Below are 19,166 nucleotides of genomic sequence, written 5' to 3'. Positions count from 1 at the left end.
GTTTCAGCCCTTTCTCCCATGCAGTCCCAATCAGGTGTTGGGAATCTTTGCCGCTCCTGATTCTACTGAACTACAACTCCCATCAGCCCCAGCAAGCATGGTCAATGGCCAGGGGTGATGGGAGTCGTAGTTCACCAATATTGGGGTGGGCAGCCAAAGGCCCCCCACCCCTGGTGTAGGCAGTCACCCAATGTCTCCTCCAGAGAGTTTGGACATCCTTGCTTCTAGGCACACCTGCTCTCTTGCACTGGACCTCACTTTTATACTCTTACCCACAACGTATTTGTATTCCTCTTTCTATTTATAATGGAGGGGTCCAATATATTGCCCTACATTTACTAAAATGACAATCAATGCAGATCCGTACAACCATTTTGCCATTGTTTTTCTCCAGCACATACTGTGTTTTTGCAGTTAATCTGCGTCGAATGTGTGTATGAGACTAGTTTGTGGCATTCTCCGTGTGACCAAGCACTTACTTTCTACCTGGTCTGTGTCTTCCATCATCCTGTGTTCTAATGTGCATGTTGCGAATGTCAACTGTAATGAGGGTTGAGAATGTGAAGCACTGAACTGGGGTTTGTATATATGAGCAAATGTAGCAACCAGGCATTCCCGTTGTCGCAGCACATCAAAATCTGAGCTGCCACCCAAAACAAAATATGCTTTTATGGTGATGTGCATTATGGATTTATGGTGTTTCCAGAATCTGACCGAATCCCATCAACCCACATATCAGCTTGCTTCTAGACTTTGGCCCATGGTTTTTGTGTTTCATTCAGCCCATGTCGACGTTGCACATTTGGAATAATTTCCCCCAAACAGTTGATTTTCTTGATATTGGTGAACATATCTTGAAATATTTACAAATTAGCCTAACATACGCAAACTAGTGGAACTGGGTTAAAAACCTTTAGAAAAATGGTCATGTGAATCCACCTAAGGAGAGAAGCATCAGTGTAGAGGCACACGTTTTATACATATTGACAAAAGAGAGCAAAATATTCCTACAGGTCCTCCCCAAATCTTATAGGAAGGCCTAGATCCTGCAAGTTGTTCCCAAGGAGCGGAAAGGAGATGTTAAAATCAACAATGGTTCCAGAAGCGGGCTCCACCAAGTTTTGGGATAACTGCTGGAAGGGCTAAGATTGACACATAGAACTTTAACTCTCCTAATAGGATGTGTAGGGTGTATTTAATTGGTCAGTATGTTTGGGATGAAGGACGGAGGTCTTCCTGTTTAGAGGAAGCAGATAAGCTGAGGTTTGAGTTCACAAATGGCTATTTACTTTAGTAAAAAAACAACACAGGATCTTGTCTTCTGAACTGAGGAGGGAGTGTTAGAGATCTCCAAGGAGGGGAAAGTACCTAACTTTCCCTCCAATTCCTGCCAAGCATATTTCACAAAGGCAACAGAAGAAAGCTACTATTTAAAAACAGATTTAGAGATGGTTGGGAAACTCCGTTTGCCAGAGATTGGATAATCTGACCATTTCCAATCACCTTCCCAATGAACCAATGCTGTGCTATTAAGGCCTTACAAAAGACCTATATAAGCACTCTCCTCTATTTTACATGCATCCTCCTTTATGTTCCACCATGAGAATGCCGTTTCCATTTACCTCACCTATTAAGGAAGTGCTCCATTCCAAAACATAACGTCGCCATTTTACAGTTGGGACAGAAGTCCCTCACCTTGACAGAACAGACATCAATGCTCCAAATGTTTGCTTACTTTTTAAAGTTAAAATTTTGATCAGGCACCCTTGTTGAAAATCCAGGCATGCTAGATTCCAGATCCGAAGATCTCCCTGCACAAAACTTGGCTACATACATCCCACCCTCTCCTAAGAGATCCAGGAATACCCTTGTCCCAAATGGAAAGATCCCCATTATTTTCCAAACCCTACCCTCTTTTAAAAAACACAAAAACAAAAAAACCCACTAGGTATCTTTGTCTCTCCAGAAAATCATGGGGTGCTTGTGCCCAGCCCCACCCTCTAGATTTCACTCTCCTCTCAGAGAACCCAGAAGTCCCTCTTCCTTCGTAGCCTCTCAGTGGCAGGCATTAAATGGTAGCTTGACTACTCCTCCGTGAAGCTCCATGGAGGCTTCGGCCCAGTTGATGAGGTCACCACCAGCATAGCTGGTGCAGGTAGCCATCTTGTAAACCTCGCCTGGTGTCAGGATGTGGCCCCACATGTTGAAATCCGAGATTTCCCCAATGAAGGCTTGAGTGGCATCAAAGCGGCCACCCAGAGTGTCCTGTAGGAAGAGGAGTGGGGAAAGAGAGTGAACACACAGCAGGGCAAGAGAATCTGTGGCCCTCCATGTGATGCTGGACTCCATAAGTAGAGCCTGCTTAGCCCCAGCCAGCATGGCCATCAGTCAAGGATGACAACAAACCTTCCCACATCTCGAGACCCCAAACCAGGATGCACGTCTTTCTGCTTGTGCTCCTGCATGAGTCACATGACCTGCGCGAGATCACATGACTCGTGTGAGATCAGACAACCCAGAATAGACACTTTTTTCTGAACCATGCTTGCACAGAACCCCAAAATGCATACTTTGGGGCACCGTGTAATTCAGCAACACTTAGAGGGCTACGTGTTCCCCATCCCAGATTTAGAGGAACCAGAAATGGCTCTCTATAAGCAATAATTGAGGGGTATTTACCTGCTCCTGGCCCAGTATGAAAACACCCCCAGGTTTCACCGGATGCCAGGGAGCCAGGTTCTCTCCGCTCCCTCTCCGGACTCCATCCTGGTAAGACTCCCAAATGCCATCCCGGGTTGACCATGTCACACAGATGTGGTGCCACTTAGCATCATTAATGGCCAGTGGTAATGTGGCGGCCTGCAGAGAAAAAGGTTAAGGTGGGGTGAGCAAGCACGCTGAGCCCTAAGTATTTTGTTGTTGTTGTTCAGTCGTTCAGTCGTGTCCGACTCTTCGTGACCCCATGGACCAGAGCACGCCAGGCACGCCTATCCTTCACTGCCTCCCGCAGTTTGGCCAAACTCATGTTAGTAGCTTCGAGAACACTGTCCAACCATCTCATCCTCTGTCGTCCCCTTCTCCTTGTGCCCTCCATCTTTCCCAACATCAGGGAGCCCTAAGTATATTACTGCAATAAGTATATTATGATCTGAATGGCACCAGCTATGTTGAACCTTGGACTGAGAAGAAGCAGGTTATAGCTATAAAGCCTTGGGAATATCTCTCTGTGCCTCACTTCCAACGTTTCTGGGAGGCAGATCAATACACTGGGAGAGGATAGGCAGAATGGAGCACATTATATTTTGCCGATCCAGCTTCAACGGAATCCTGAGGCATGCCTCAATATCCCTTTTGAGGTCTTTGCTGAAGGCTGTGGCCAAAGGGCAAGCTGAACTTCAAGACACGTAAAAGGCAAAGGTTGTCAGAAAGAAACCAAGTCCATAATGGGGTAATACTCTTAATAGAGCCAACCAAAAAGTCACAGCAATGTGGCAACTTCTGAGTTCTCCAGAACACTTCATCAGGCAATGTAGGATGGTGGGGTGAAGATTTTTATTTTTAAGTACAAAAACTAAGCTAGCTGTGTAGCTTGCAATCTGCATCTTGGAAATGGCAACCTCGTGGCTACAACATCCAGTTGTGTACTTTTTCTTTCAAACTTTTCCTTGTCTGTCTCTTTGTGTGATATCCCATCTGGTGAAGAGCTATGGAGAAACTCAAAACATTGCCAAATGTCTGGGGCCTTTTGGCTGGTCCCAATAAAGACATGATGCAGCTGTGGACTTTAGAGTTGTGAATGAATGGAAGTTTGTTGATCAAGGTTTGTTCAATTGACACAATTTATTCCAAAACCAGAATTGGGTATGGGAGGATGTAGCTCACAGAATGTTCTAATGCAAAAGTCAAGATATCTATGGCTCCATCTCTCTCATTTACAGCAAACCTTTGGTCAAGATTTCTTAATTCCCTGTCTGTGTCCCCTCTTGACTACCTTGTGAACAATTCATTTTGTTACAGGTAGGTAGCCGTGTTGGTCTGCCATAGTCAAAACAAAATAAAATAAAAAATTCCTTCCAGTAGCAACTTAGAGACCAACTAAGTTTGTTCTTGGTATGAGCTTTCGTGTGCATGCACACTTCTTCAGATGCTAGATATCCCAGAACCCCAGTCCAGGGGGCTTTAAATGGCAAACAAGGCGGGCTTCTGTCTCTTTAATTTATTGTTGGGACCTCTTCAGATTTGGCAGGACATCACTGAATTGTTCCAGCCCAAGTGATCATAAAAAACTGTTGTTTTTTATTTATTGTAACCCAAAAGGCAGACGAGACAGAGAAAAACATGAACATGGTGACCATTCTTCAAACATAATTGATTATTTGATTTCAAGACCGCTTCATATATTTATAAAATATCTCTAAGCGGTGTTGGAGAAGAAGAAAAGTTTGGATTTGATATCCCGCTTTATCACTACCCGAAGGAGTCTCAAAGCGGCTAACATTCTCCTTTCCCTTCCTCCCCCACAACAATCACTCTGTGAGGCGAGTGGGGCTGAGAGGCTTCAGAGAAGTGTGACTAGCCCAAGGTCACCCAGCAGCTGCATGTGGAGGAGCGGAGACACGAACCCGGTTCCCCAGATTACGAGTCTACCACTCTTAACCACTGCACCACACTGTACAGAAAACTGAAACAACAAAAGAAAGCTTAGACAAAATATTACAAAAATACACCGTTACCTATAAAAATGTTACATTAATACAAAGCTACTAATATATGTAACTCAATAGCAGTTCATTTTCCTTCTGACACATCCTCCCTCTCTGCCTCCAGGGTCCAAACTCTTAGCTCACCCACAAAAGTCTCACAGTGAGTCTCACAACATATCTGACCACCTCCATCAAGTTCAAGAGGCTACCAGATTGGCCTTGCTCTCGTACCTTGTCATTGATCAGCAGTTCCATGGGGTTATTTCCCCACTCAATGAGCACCACTTCGTTGGCCTGGCCTGGCACAGAGTACGAGAAAGGGGTGCCCATTCCCGGTGCTGAACTGGATTTGAGCCAGAGGCAGATGGAGAAGGCAAAGATCTCGTGATGGAGCGTACGCTTCACCTTGACGTACATGTAGTTAGTGCGGAGAGGGAAGCCCACCCGGAAGTCCTCAGAATGCTTCTCCACCTTGTTTCCTGGAGGACAGAGGGGATCAGAGATGTGGGACTGAGCTGCCAACACAGAGAAATGGAGGGGAATTGGGTTTGTCCATCCATCTGCTGCCAACTGCCCTGTTTATCTACCAAGCACCCGCCCCCTCCAAATGCTGCCCTCTTTTTATCCATTCCCATCTCCCCCCCCCCACCCACTGTAACTAAGCCTGATCACCAGTCGTTAAAATATCGTGCACATTTTCCTAGTTGACTCCTCCCTCCACTTTCTCTGTGGACTTCCTTGTACTGTGTTTTTACACTGTACACTCCTAGGGGCAGGTACCCCTTCTTTGTAAAGCCCCATGCACACTGATGCTACAACTGAAATAATATTAATGGACAACAACAGCTTTCATCCATCACACTCTGCTGTCTGTCTGCTTAGCTGTCCATCTCCATTCATCATGGTCTATCCAGTCATATCTGTTCACACGGCTGCTAAAGTTTCCACCTATACAGCAGATGGACAGCAAGTGGAATATGAGAGTCCTTAAAATGGGCATACACACCAAACATTTAAAGCACACAACCCCTCTCCTGAGAAGCTGTCATTTCTTAAGAGTGCTGAGAATTGTAGCTCTGCAAGGCTAAAACTACAGATCCCAGGATTCTTTGCGGGGGGGTGTGCCTTAAATGCATGCTATGGGCACAGCCTTATACTATAAGGTTCAAAGGACAAGCCTCCAGCAGATATTACTCGGTGGTTTGAAGATCTTATTGTCATTTCTATGTTTGAAAGAATGGCTTATAATCGTCAGTCTCATTTTAGGTATCTATCTGTACATATGGACTACTTATATTGATCCACACATTTAATTTAGGATTAATGGACTATATTATTGACAATGTCAGCTGGCATTTAAAAAAAAATCTGTTTCTTTTTGTTGTATTTGCAAGTTATGTTGTTGTTGTTTTTTAAATAAGGTTTCCTTCTATCCCACAACCAATAAACCAAACAATGAGCCACACATGACTGCTTTTATCTACCAAGCCATGTTTTCAATGTTCTGTCACTGAGCCATCCATCCCCACATCTTTCATTCTGCCTTCCTGTGGATCTATCGATCTGCAAATCCACTGTGTCGTCATTCCTTCCACACATCCTTCCCCCCCATCTCTTTTCTGACTGGATCATGATTCATCCCACTAAATAATGACATCCACTTATTCCACTGTCCACATGCTGATAAATTTATTTGCCTAAGAAATTAATTTTAGAGCAGGAACATTTGGCCCTCCAGATGTCGCTGAACTACACCTCCCATCACCCCTCCCCCCAGCAAACATGGTCAGTGAGCAAAGATGATGATGGGGAGTTGAAGTTCAGCAACATCTGGAGGGCCAAAGGTTGCCCGCTCACACACACTTGATTCAGAGCCAGCAGGGTTAGCCAGTGCAGTGGTGACTCCACGTTTTTAGATTCCAGTTCCCAGTCAGGAGGGCACCACATTGACTACCCTTTCTCTGGAGCAACAGAAAACAAATTTATTCTATGACAACCTTTCAGATACTTGAAGATGACTTCCTTCCATCCATCCATCTCCACCCCATTGTCTCAAGACCAAACTACCTCTCCTCACCTGACCCTGGCAACACCTGGTGTGTGACTGCCACTCACCTTTCTCAGCACTGTGCCCATGAGAGACGTGCTTGTGCCTGAGCCCTGCTGCTGTTGGCACACCCGCCGTGTGATGCTCAGAGGTGTTTGATTTCTCGTGGATCTGATGCTCCAAGATGCTTATCTTTTTCTGGAGAGCATCGCGCAGGGACGTGGAGAAGACAGAGCTGTTCCGATTGTGCTGGTGAAGGCAAGACGGGCACACATGTCAACCATTAATTCTATAACTCTGCCGCTTCTCTCTTGCTGCCTCAGAACCCCAGAACTTCCTACCAGGACACTTCCGTTTGCCTCACTCACCTTTCTTCTCCTGAAAGCTACTTTTTGTGTGACACCTTCTTCACAATCTATTAGTTCTCATCCCCTGCTGAACGTATAACCAAATTAACACATGGCCTTCCTGTGACTTTCGCCTCCATCTTCTTTGTGCTGAATTTTAGATTGTTAAGTGCCACAGAGAAGGAACCTGTGTTGCTTGTTCATTGTTCTTTAAATGACTTTGGCTGCATACACATGGTACATTTAAGCTTTAAATTTTAAAGCACACTTAAATAACATTCTTTCCCCAAAAAAGATTCTGGGAACTGTAGTTGGTTAAGGGTGTTGGGACTTACAGCTCTGTAGGGGGTAAAATACAGTTCCCAGGATTCTTGTGTACATTTGTGCTTTAAATGTATGTTGTGTACGCAACCATACACTCTAGTGGCATAATAATAATAATAATAATAATAATAATAATAATGTAGGTCTTGTCTAGGACGCAGCCTACATATAAAACAAACAGTGGTTGACTGTACAATCCTGCATGTATCTACTCAAAAGTAAGCCTTATTGAGTTCAATGGAACTTATTCCCAGGTACGGGTCAACAGATCTGTGGCACTGGCTACCCGCAGCTAGCCCTGCCACACAGCAAGTGTGACAAACTGCTTCAGGTGACACCAAGACACCACAAGAAGTGGTGTCTGACTGATGCAGCAAGACTTTCTCAAGTGTTTTCTCTAGTGGGGCCAGGGGCCGGGAGGGGGACATTTGGGTTCTGTTTCTGGAAGCAAAATACCTTGAGCCACTACTGCCAATTTCCAGAGTCCCTTCCCTGACCACAGGCCCGAACTGGGAGACCCACCAACTTTGATACTGCACCCCCACTTCCAGTTTGGTGTGTTCCTGGATATCTAATTCTTGCTTGCGTATTAAGAAGGGGGAAAGCGAGGGGAAAGGGCAGCAGAATTATTTTTAGTCACTGCACTCAGGTTAACACCTCAGATGCTCTAGTAATCTCTATTCCCACCCACAGTGATGGCGGCAGCAGTGTCCTGTCCCTCCTTTCAAGGCTTCTTCTGTAAAAGCCATCACGTACGAAGCAGAATCATAAAACCACATACAAAGGTGCTATTCATAACATATTTTGAAGGCCTCTGCTCTTTTTGAGAAACAAAATATCTTGGATTTCGTAGCTTCTGGGAACTCCAGCTCCACAAGAAAAACCTAACATTTTAAGAGAAAACACAGGAATCCTGTTTCGCATTCCTCCCTTCACTCCACAAAAAAAACTGCCCAATAGATGGATGCGTGGGAAGGGGCCTCCTCAGTGGTGGCCCCATGATCAATGTTTCTCAACCTTGGGTTCCCAGATCAGTTGGGACCACAACTCTCATCATCCCCAGCCAGCTTAGCCAATGGTCAGCTATAGTCCAAGGACACCTACCGTGTTTCTCCTAAAATAAGACACCGTCTTATATTTTTTTTCGCTCAACAAAACACAGTATGGCTTATTTTCAGGGGATGTCTTATTTTAACCGCGTCGCATCGGTACGCTGCATAGCCACGCCTCTCCAGGCTGTTTTAATGGGAGGTACCACATCACTATGGCTTATTTTCGGGGTATGGCTTATTTTTGGGGAATGGCTTATATTTCGCAAATGCATAGAAATCTTGCTATGGCTTATTTTATGGCTATGTCTTATTTTAGGAGAAACAGGGTAGAGCCCCCAAGTTGAAGAAAATGGGCTCAGGCCAGTGGTTCTCAAAGAGTGTGGCAGGAAAGGGTGGCAAGCGTGGCAGGAAGATTCAAGGGCAATCTAAGAAATGCTTAAACATTTCAGTGTAGTATAGTATAGTATAGTATAGTATAGTATAGTATAGTATAAATATATACTTTTAAATTTGCAGAATATTTGCATTGTTTTATACTTTCTGGACGCCCCGTGATCGTATTAGAATCTACTGCATTTTGTTCTCTATGTTATAAATCAAGCACCGCTAGGAGTTGTTTCTTTTTGTATTCCAGTGTATTTCTTATCAATTAAAAAAAAATCAGTGTGTCAATGAGCAATTTTTTTTTATTCTGAAAATGTGTCCCAGAGAAAAAAGTTTGAGAAGCACAGGCTTAGTCTATGAAATTACCTGCCTCAGGACAGAGATCTCTCTATGCCTGAAGTATCAGTTGAAAACAATGTTGTTCTGACATGCATTTCAGTAGGAAATTCTTACATGTTTTGTATTAGTTATCAAGCAATTTGGTGTGTTTTTTTTTGTAGAGTGCCATATTATTATTATTATTATTATTATTATTATTATTATTATTATTATGGTTTTATGATAGCTGTTTCCCAGATTATGGGTCTTGGAAATATGAGTTGTAAATGTTTTTTTATATAAATATAAAACTAATAATAATAATAATAATAATAATAATAATAATAATAATATATTATTATTATTATTATTATTATTATTATTATTATTATTATTATTATTATTTATACCCCGCCCATCTGGCTGGGTTTCCCCAGCCACTCTGGGCGGCTTCCGACAAAATATTAAAATACAGTAGTCTGTCAAACATTAAAAGCTTCCCTAAACAGGGCTGCCTTCAGATGTCTTCTAAAAGTCTGGTAGTAGTTTTTCTCTTTGACATCTGGTGGGAAGGTGTTCCACAGGGCGGGTGCCACTACCGAGAAGGCCCTCTGCCTGGTTCCCTGTAACTTGGCTTTTCGCAGCAAGAGAACTGCCAAAAGGCACTTGGCACTGGACCTCAGTGTCCAGGCAGAACAATGGGGGTGGAGACACTCCTTCAGGTATACTGGACCGAGGCTGTTTAGGGCTTTAAAGGTCAGCACCAACACTTTGATAGCAACACTTTGATAGCAACAAATAGCAACACAACAGAAGCTACTTTCATACCTCAGGGACTTTGGCCTGTATCCCGATTTGCAAGTGCAGTTCTGGCCTAGCAGCCTAGGCTCAGGATATCTAAAATACCACTTTCTACCATTTGTAGCTGCCCATCAATTGGACGTTCACCTGAGGCCCTCTTCCCAATAGCCCTGCCCTTTGGAGGTTAGGGCCTTCACTGTGGAAAAGCCTCTCCTATAGTATTACCTCCCTAAACAAATGTCCCATGTCCTGTTAGCCCTTGTCAATGTATGTCTGGTGGGTGTTTTACACTGTTTCAATGGGAGCGACAAGTCACTTTGAGGTTTGTTACACTGGAAAGTCAGGATAAAGATCTTTTAAATAATCACAACAACACTAGCAATTAGAGCTGTCATCCACTTAAAGAAGCCTTAGGCTGTGTACACACTATACTTTTAAAGCATATTAGAAGCACATTTCCCCGCCCCGCCCCCCCCCCAAAAAATAATTCTGGGCACTGTAGTTTGCTAAACGTTGCTGGGAATCGGCAACTCTTTAAGGAGTAGACTTCAGTGGCCAGAATTCTTTGGGGAAAATAATGTGCATGGGACGTGCTTCAGAGGTAATCGTGTGTACCTCATTCCTAGCCCTACCTGCAGATGCCCAAGAATTGAGCATGGGGCCATCTCCATGCAAAGCAGGTGCTCTGCTGCTACTGAGCTTCAGGTTGTAAAGGGTTGCCAAAGCTGGCAGTGCCCATGAAAAACGCCCGGAGCGACCTCTCAGTTATTTGCTGCCTTGCTGCCAAACCTGTCAGTCCTGTCCTACTTGAGTTCTGGAAAAAGATTCTGGACGTACTTTTCTTATTTGAAAACAAGAAAGAAAAGTTCTAACCAAACAAAAACATCATCCTGTTTTGAAATGGACTTCTTACAGTAATAATAATAATAATAATAATAATAATAATAATAATAATACTTATTGTGTTCATAATATTTGTAGCACTTCACCCACTTGGTAGTGTCACCTCAAAGTACAGCTTTGTTCTATCTAGAGCAAATCATTTTGTGCAATCATTTTGTAGCTTGTGCGAAACCTGCATAATTTGTCGGGGTGGCCGGGGGGGGGGGGAGAGAGAGACTGGAGACACGTTGCTTTTTTCCTACCTTAGTTCCCTGCAGAGCAGACAATACACTCCAGAAACAGAGCCACCGAGCTAAGCTTGGTGCCCACTTCTACTCAGCTCCCAGGGTAAGCCTAGACACCCAACCCAGTTGACGCTACTGGGCAACTAGGGTGGGATAGTTTTGGTCTTTCCCTCCATGATGGATTTGATGTTGCAGGTGAGGCACGGTTCCTTTGGCCTGTAACCTAGTGAGCTTTGTGGCTGTGTAGGGACTTCAATCTGTCTCCCTAGTTCTTGTATGACTCTCCCACCTGTACCCTACTGAGTCCAGATAAATAACAGACAAACTATCTCCACCTTCACCCCCACCCCACCCAGTGTAATCTGTGTGGCCCTAGAGTAGCTTGATTGTCTATTTCAGGGGTGGGAATCCCATAGCCCATAGATATTGTTGGACTCCAACTCCCATCAGCCCCTGCTAGCATGGCCAATGATCAGGAATGACAGGAACAACATCCTCCAGGAACAACATCTGGAGGGCCATAGGCTCCCCACCCATAGTCTATATTATCCTGCTATGTCCCAGGGAGAGTTTTTACCACGTATCAGATTCAGCTGTACAGAAAAAAATTGTGGTGGAATTATTGTTATTATTATTATTATTATTAATTGAATTTATATACCTCCCTATACCCAGAGGTCTCAGGGCGGCTCACTGTATTGTTATTGTTCTGTGTTTTTACTATTTTTGTACACGGCTTTGTATAATTTTCTTTCAGGGTAGTTAAAAAAAAAAACATTTCTCCATTAAAATCAATGCAGTGAAATACAACAATATCTGCAAAAGCTTGGTATTAGTCACTATCAAATGCCTGAGCCAGCACATAGATCATAAATGCCAAAAACTCATCAGATTTAGCACTTTCCATTGTTAGTATTATTTTCTGATTAAACCTCTCTGTCCTGGAAATGAAGGAATCCTGCCATCAAAATTACCCCCATATGATTTTACTTCCTACCAGTCAATTCCCCCACCTCCCCTTGAAGGCTTAATTAATCCTGTTTCCCACTTAGGCTGCAAACACACCATACATTTAAAACACATCTAAAGCCAACTACTTCCCCCAAAGAATCCTGGGAACTATAGTTTTGTTAAGGGCGCTGGGAATTGTAGATTCTGTGATAAGTAAAGTACAATTCCCGGGATTCTTTGGGTGGGTGGAGGGGAATGTCCTTTAAATGTATGGTGTGTATGTGTCCACATATAACCCGAGACAGAATGAGAACCATATTGTGGGAATCTGGATATGCACAGGAGAAAAAAGAGGCATGGCCTGTACAGGAATGGCCTGCGAAGGGTAATTAACAGGTGGTGTGTGAGGGGAAAGCTATGAAGGTGAAGAAAGGAGGCCTGGAAAAATGTGGAGCACAGCATGAGAGGCAGGTCAGATGGTCAGATAGGCAAGCAGGGAGGGGCACACTCAGAGAACAGGCAGCACATAGTCTTCAATGGAAGTGCCATTCTGTGGTGTTCTCAAGACCCATTCTGCCATCTTAAATGACTCCTGACCTGTCCCTGAAGAGGAGGAGGGTGCTCTCTCAGATTGTATAAACGTTATTATTTATGTGCCCCTAAAAATGTTGTGGCACCAAATGACCTACTGAGTTCCTTTTTTGCAGTGGGGTCCTGAGTGTTACATCTGCCAGTCCTTCATTCCACCTCATCTTTTCTCCCATCCTCCTTTGTCTCGCCTATCCTGCTTTCCTTCCAACCTTCCTATGCATCTAATAATCCATCAATCCACCTCTGCGTTCCACAAATCCATTTGCATGCTTCCTCTCTCCTATTTGTTATCCCTCATCCAACAGCCGTTTTGGGAGATCTTGCAGTTGCTTCACGTGAGGGGACGTAATTTTAAGGTACGGGACGTGCAACGTGGACCGAGGTGAGAGAGATTTAACATGGTCGGTACAGGCTTTAGCTTTATCACGTATTATTGTTCATCTCAACAACCTTGCGAGGAAGGTGAGGTGAGGGATAGCCTTTGAGAGGAATGGACGATCAGAAAGAATTCCTAAGGCCTAGATGAGTGGTTTCGCCATTCAGCAGCAAGAGTTGTAATAGCAAAGAACTGGAAACTGGAAGAGCTACCTACTATTGAACAATGGCAGATGAAGATGTTGAAGTATATGGAGCCTGCGGAAATGACCGGGAGAATCCGTAATCTGAGAGACGACGCGGTGGAAAAAGAATGGGGAAATTTTAAATTGTATTTTAAAAAGTATTGTAATATTTGAAATTTTGATTCTAGAAGAAGGATAGGCTGTCACATGTATAATTTGAAGCAAATGAAAATTTCAGGAGATTATAGAATTTAGAATTTGATTGAGAAATTTTTTAGATATAAATGATTTTAGATTTTAAATGTTTTAATTTCAAAGATTGAATGGTATTTATAAAAGATGTGATAAGGGTTAAATTCGGAAGTTACGTGAAATATTCTCGAGGGACGTAAATTAGGGGAAACAGGAGGAAGTCAGAAAAAGATGATAAGAAAATGATTTTTTTTTTAGTATAATGACATATTGTTTTTTGTTGTTATTTTTGGATGTTTTTTCTTTTAACTGTTTTGTATTTGGTTTTTCTTTTTTAGTTTGTTGTTGTTGTTTGTTTAATTTGTTGATGTTTTTGGAAAATACAATAAATATTAATTGAAAAAATAATAATAGATGAATGGTGTCGCCACCTGGCAGTAGTTTTGGCTTTTTTCAGAAGAAGGGGGGATGGGGAGGGAAAGGAAACATTTGATCTTCATTAAAAACTTATGGTGATCCATAAAGGGGGGGGGGACACTACAAAATCATCAGGCAGGCAACATGTTGCAAGAGTGAGGGTAAAGAGTATTGGGGGGGGGCATTTGGGATGAAGGTACAAGTGGGCTTCATGGCTACAACATCCAGCCAATTTCTATCCTTAAAATAAACACAACCTCATCCCGTGTCACAATTTGGTTACTAGGAGCGGGATTCACCTAATGAACCCTGTCAGCAGAAGCCCTGTGCAAGGGCATCAGCTTGTGCAATGGGACTTTCTCCCCTCTCCTCCTCCTATACACCCCATAATATTGTTTTAAGGTGATTGAAGGAACCCCTAGAACAGTGCATGGGGGACAGGGGGTCGTTCCACCTTGCAAGGTGCCATGCTTGTCATGGCGCAACATTGAATTCCACCCAAGGTCTTCAATTTTCAAAATGCTGAAAAAAGAAAGTTCCTATTTCCCATGCCTCCACTCCTCTCTTTCTACAACGTGTGGAAAACTTAAAGGCTTGTGGTAAGTCCCTAATAAAGGTTTCACCCAGCTGTCGATTTTGGAGTTTGGTCAATATGTTATTCCTTTCTTGGGAGATGTGGTAGGCCTCGGGGTGGAGGCTGGTGTGATATGCACTTTGGGAAATCAAGGTTTGTGTGTTGGGGTGTGGGAGAATAAAGGCTCATGAAGACCGTTTTCCCTCTGAGACCAAAATGCCTCTAAAAGGACCTGCTCATTTGCAGGTACCGAGATAGCTGGGTGCTATCCTGTATGGATAGACAGAGCTTGTAAAAAGAAATGAATTGACTTCAACTGGAACCAGAAAATGGGGGGGGGGGCGGCGTTGGATGGTGGCTCTCACTAAAACAGGAATTATTGTTTGTGCTGTATCATGTGCAAGCTGTTGGTTCTGTTACACCAACCTTACTTTTGTAAAAGCAAAACAAAATGGTCTTCTGTCTCTGGCTACATATGGCCATAGGGAGGGAGGGAAATAGACAGACAGACAAGAGTACAGTACATGTGAGTGAGTGGTCATTTGTGATACCTTAAGTTCAGGAGGCAAAGGGCAGAGAGACCACTGACACCAAACCATTATGGAGTCCTAACAAAGATTTCACCTACATTTATCCCTGCAGTTAGGAAAAAGGTCGCGGGAGTTCCAAGAAACCATGTGAACTATCTTCCTTACTGAAGGAGATAGATACATCGGCAGCTGAGGTAGATATGTCGATGGGAGAGAAAAGGAATACAGGGTGTTTGTGGAAAGTGGGGTGGAAGGAGAAAGTGGGAGGTGGACCTGTGAGCAGAAAAGCAACACGACACCCAAATGTTTAGAAAGTGTGTTAGTCAGTATGAAGAAAGGTAAAGGAAACTGTGTATGTTTAGACTAGGGAAAAGAAGATTAAAAGGGGACTCAGTTGCAATCTCTGCCTATTTTTAGAGAGTTTAATACAAAGGTGGCAGAAGGCAATCTTTTCTCTCTTGCAACAGAGACTGGGACAGGGACAATGGGTTTACACCATATAGTTTTAGAGGAGCTCCCATCAGCCCCAGCCAGCACGGCCCAATGGTCAGGGATAATGGCCAGATGTTGGCTCCCTCAAGGGATAGGAACATGGGGTGTGGGGTGGATCACTCTCTAACTGAAAGAATGGTGGCCAGCTGTATGTGATAAAGCCAGAAACGCATGCTCTTCACTTGATGGCTGCAACAAGAAGTGATGACTGAGATATAAATCCACCTAGAGAATTTTCTTAACTACAAAAATGACTTTCAACGTAATTTTTTTCAATGGAATCAATTCAGATATTTTTCTGCCAGACGTAAAGGTGTATAGAAGCTGTGGTGAGAACCAAGCTACAGATGATCCAGCTCTAGAGATTTTACAGAGTGGGAAGAATCAGGACCTGATCGATATGGCTTAAGCAGGAGATATACTGCCTTAAGACAGAGAATATCCTCCTTTATCCACTGCTTTGAGTAGCATCTTGCCTGATGAAGGACTCTGTTACAGAAGATGGATGAATAGACATGTAGGTAGGTTGATCAGTCTGCAATGGCGTCCTTAAGAAACGAGATCCAAAATATTTCATAGAATCATAGAATTGTAGAGTTGGAAGGGACCTTGAGCTTCATCTAATCCAACCCCCTTCTGTGTAAGGTATCAACTGAAGCAACCATGAAAGATAGCCATTCAACCTGTGCTTAAAAACCTCCAAGGAAGGAAAGTCCACCACCTTCCAAGGGAGTCCATTCCACTGTTGAACACCTCTTACTGTCAGAAAACCTGAAGCCATTGATTTGAGTCCTACCCTCCAGAGCAGGACAAAACAAGCTTGCTCCATCTTCCATGTGTGACAGCCCTTTAGATATTTTAAGATGGCTATCCTATCTCCTCTCAATCTCCTCTTTTCCAAGCCAAAGATACCCAACTCCCTCAACCATCCTCATAAGGCTTGGTTTCCAGACCCTTAACCATCTTGGTCGTCCTCCTCTGCACATGTTCCAGCTTGTCAACATCCTTCTTAAATTGTGGCCCCCAGAACTGGACACAGCACTCTAAGGGGGGGGGGGGGTGTCTGACCAAGGCAGAAGTACTATTACTTCTCTTGAACTGGACACTATACCTCTGTTGAGGCAGTCTAGAATAGCTCTGTGAGGGGTAAACTACAGTGCCTAGAATTCTTTGAGCGAAATAATGTGTTTAAAATAAACTGTCAAAATATTAAATTTTGCTTCTCACATGCAATGTCCAAAAAAAATCATCCTTATGGCTAAGACAACTTAGCCGTGTGAATCCATTCGTGCATTTCACAGATGTGAAGAGGAAGCAGGAAAGCCTGATGCGAGAAAGTGTATGTGGCAGGACGGGAAATATTTTTGGACATTGTTTTTATAGAGGTTAAATAAGGTGGGGTTGTTGTTTTTTAACCAGGGATAAAGAGCATTGCCTGCCATTGTTTATTGTGATCACATTAAAGGAGGGAGGGATGGGAGGCAAACTTGGGTGGTGAATATTTGGGTAGACAAGGAACAGGTGGACAAATCTGAGAAGAAAGCATAACTGGGAAAGATAAGGGATAGTTTTCTGGAGAAGAGGTGGCTGATGCACAAGACTTGGTACCTGAATATGCTCCAGTCTCTCCTTGAGGGATTCCAGCATCCTCTCCATCTGGTGCACCCCAGAAGTCTCCTTGGGTGGGTCCTCCATGGTGTTGGCAGCGGCAGCCCCCTTGCGAAAGGCATCGTGGTTGTTGTGCCCCACCTGTAGTTCATGGTGCTCCCGTTGCCCAAAATGGTGGTACTCGTTCTCCCGGGCATGGATGCCTTCATGGGGATCTCGGTGCCCAGCCTCAAGGTGTCCCCTAGGACTTTCTTCATGGTGGCCCTGATGCCCATCCTCGCGATGGCCTTGGTGTGCATTCTCATGATGCCCCCTGTGACCATCCTCATGGTGGGTCCGATGCCCACCCTCGTGGTGGCCTCTGTGGGCTCCATCATGATGCCCATGCCCATGGCTGTGGTTTTCTTCATGGTGACCACCATGGTGCTCCCCAACATGTCTCCGGGAATGGGATTCACAGCGGCTCAGCTTGGCTGTCAACTCCCGCACCGTCTCCCTCTGGTCCAAGATCGTCTCCTTCTGGTGCACCACGGTCTCCCGCAGGTGCAGGATGGTTTCCTTGGCTTCCTCAAGAGTCCCTACCCAGTGCCCATTCCCCCCGCTGTTCGCCCCTGCTCCGTGTCGCTGCTGGCTGGCTGACTGGCAGCCGTTGTCCATATCCAGCGGCATAGGGCTGCAGATGAATTTGGGCAAGCCGTATTCAGTGGCCGGCGTCAGTGGGGAGAAGATGAGGCAGAGGAACACCCAATGCAAGGCCATCTCCACAGCCGCGATGGCTCTGGCAGATGGGAAAGGGATGGGGGGTAGGGAGAGCAGTCCGGAATGGGTTTTGCAGCCAACGAAGGAGAATGGAGGTGATCCTAGATAGAGGCCGGTGGTGGTCTAGATATTATGGACGTTGCCGCGCAACAGATTTAGATGCAACCTCGATCATCTAGGCCCTCTTTTAGGAGGCCACCAAAAATCCCAAGGGGCCACCTCATAGGCCTCTGTTAGGAAGGCGATCCGAAGGTCTTGATGGAAAAGCGGACGTTAATTCCAACCGGCTAGTACAATGGAGGGAGTCAAGTTGAGCCCGCCAAGTCACCAAACACGAATCTGGTCTTGCCCTCCCCAGAAATCTGGTAGCGTTGCCTCAGCCGTCAGAGCCTTTTCTCCTTTGCCGGCACCTGCACTTAACTACCCAGCAGAACCGAGCTGCCAGCAGGTATCCCAACACTGTAGGCAGGCAGGATTTGTGCTTTTCCTGCCTCTCCTTCCTTTTCAATTTGCCAAATCCGTTCGTGATGCGTAGAGAAGCATCGTCTCCCCTGGCGACCGAGAAATTAATGGGCTTAAGGTGTCACGGCAGAGCTTCTTCCTTCACCCTTGCCCATCCTCCTCCCACCCCTGTTGCTAAGGCCCCTGCCTGGAAGCCGTTATAGAGCCCCTCCTCGTGCCACTGCCCTCCTCCTCCTCCTCTACACCCCCCCCCAAGCAGATAAGAGACTTGCAAAGCTAAAACTCCACTCAGAAGAATTAAGTTACCAGTGAGAAGCACAGAAGCTAAGTCTGAGCTTTGAACTAATTCACTGGTTTCTCATCTAATGAAAAGTACATACATGGGGCCCATTATTCGCAGGTAGAATAAGAGGACATAGGGGGAGCCAGGGTGTCAAGCAGGCCATGGCGGGTGGATGGATAGCAAGACAGTGGGAATATCTGTGAAAGATATATCAATACATCCTACCTTTCCACACAAGGGCGTAGTGGAGTGATCAAAAACAGAGAGGGAAAACACAATACAATTCAGTGCAATGCAATGCATAAATATTGAGACGAAACAACCACATTAAAAACACCAGGCAGGGTCAATTATCATTTTAACCGTTTGATCCCAATTCCCTAAGCACTGGAAATTTCAGAACAGCCTCAATATGTTTCCCACCCCTCCCAGAAGTGAAAGTACTTCTAGTGCACTTGGGGGGGGGGAATATTAGACATATATTCCAAAAGCACAATCAGTATCCCCCCCCCCCTGTATTCGAACTCATGGCTTATAATCATCCATTTCATTTAGATATCTCTTTGGATATTTGGACTGCCTATATTTAATTTATATGTTTAAATTATGGAATAGTCTTATTGTTAATGTCAGCTGGCAATGGT

General features: G+C 44.4%; 1 protein-coding gene across 1 annotated transcript; it reads right to left on the bottom strand.

The window, feature by feature from the left end:
- Positions 1 to 1,933: 1,933 nt before the first annotated feature.
- LOC117059151 (neuronal pentraxin-1-like) lies at positions 1,934 to 18,393 on the bottom strand. The gene is made up of 5 exons (XM_033170698.1): positions 17,019 to 18,393; positions 6,819 to 6,999; positions 4,935 to 5,182; positions 2,680 to 2,859; positions 1,934 to 2,265 (listed from the first exon to the last, which is right to left on the bottom strand). Exons 1-5 carry the CDS (start codon positions 17,775 to 17,777, stop codon positions 2,056 to 2,058), a joined length of 1,578 nt encoding a protein of 525 aa, XP_033026589.1. The 5' UTR covers positions 17,778 to 18,393; the 3' UTR covers positions 1,934 to 2,055.
- Positions 18,394 to 19,166: the final 773 nt, after the last annotated feature.

The sequence above is a fragment of the Lacerta agilis genome, chromosome 14 (genome assembly GCF_009819535.1).
Source record: "Lacerta agilis isolate rLacAgi1 chromosome 14, rLacAgi1.pri, whole genome shotgun sequence".
Classification (NCBI taxonomy): domain Eukaryota; kingdom Metazoa; phylum Chordata; class Lepidosauria; order Squamata; family Lacertidae; genus Lacerta; species Lacerta agilis.
This window is presented reverse-complemented; position numbering and strand designations above follow the sequence as displayed.

Bases quoted from the DNA above. Each gene is read 5' to 3' on its own strand.
- LOC117059151 (XM_033170698.1), bottom strand. From the start codon at position 17,777: ATGGCCTTGCATTGGGTGTTCCTCTGCCTCATCTTCTCCCCACTGACG. The intron at 2,860-4,934 runs GTACGAGAGCAA...TTTTCTCTGCAG, and splicing joins AACTGCTGATCAATGACAAG to GCCGCCACATTACCACTGGC. The intron at 2,266-2,679 runs GTAAATACCCCT...CTCTTCCTACAG, and splicing joins TCATACTGGGCCAGGAGCAG to GACACTCTGGGTGGCCGCTT.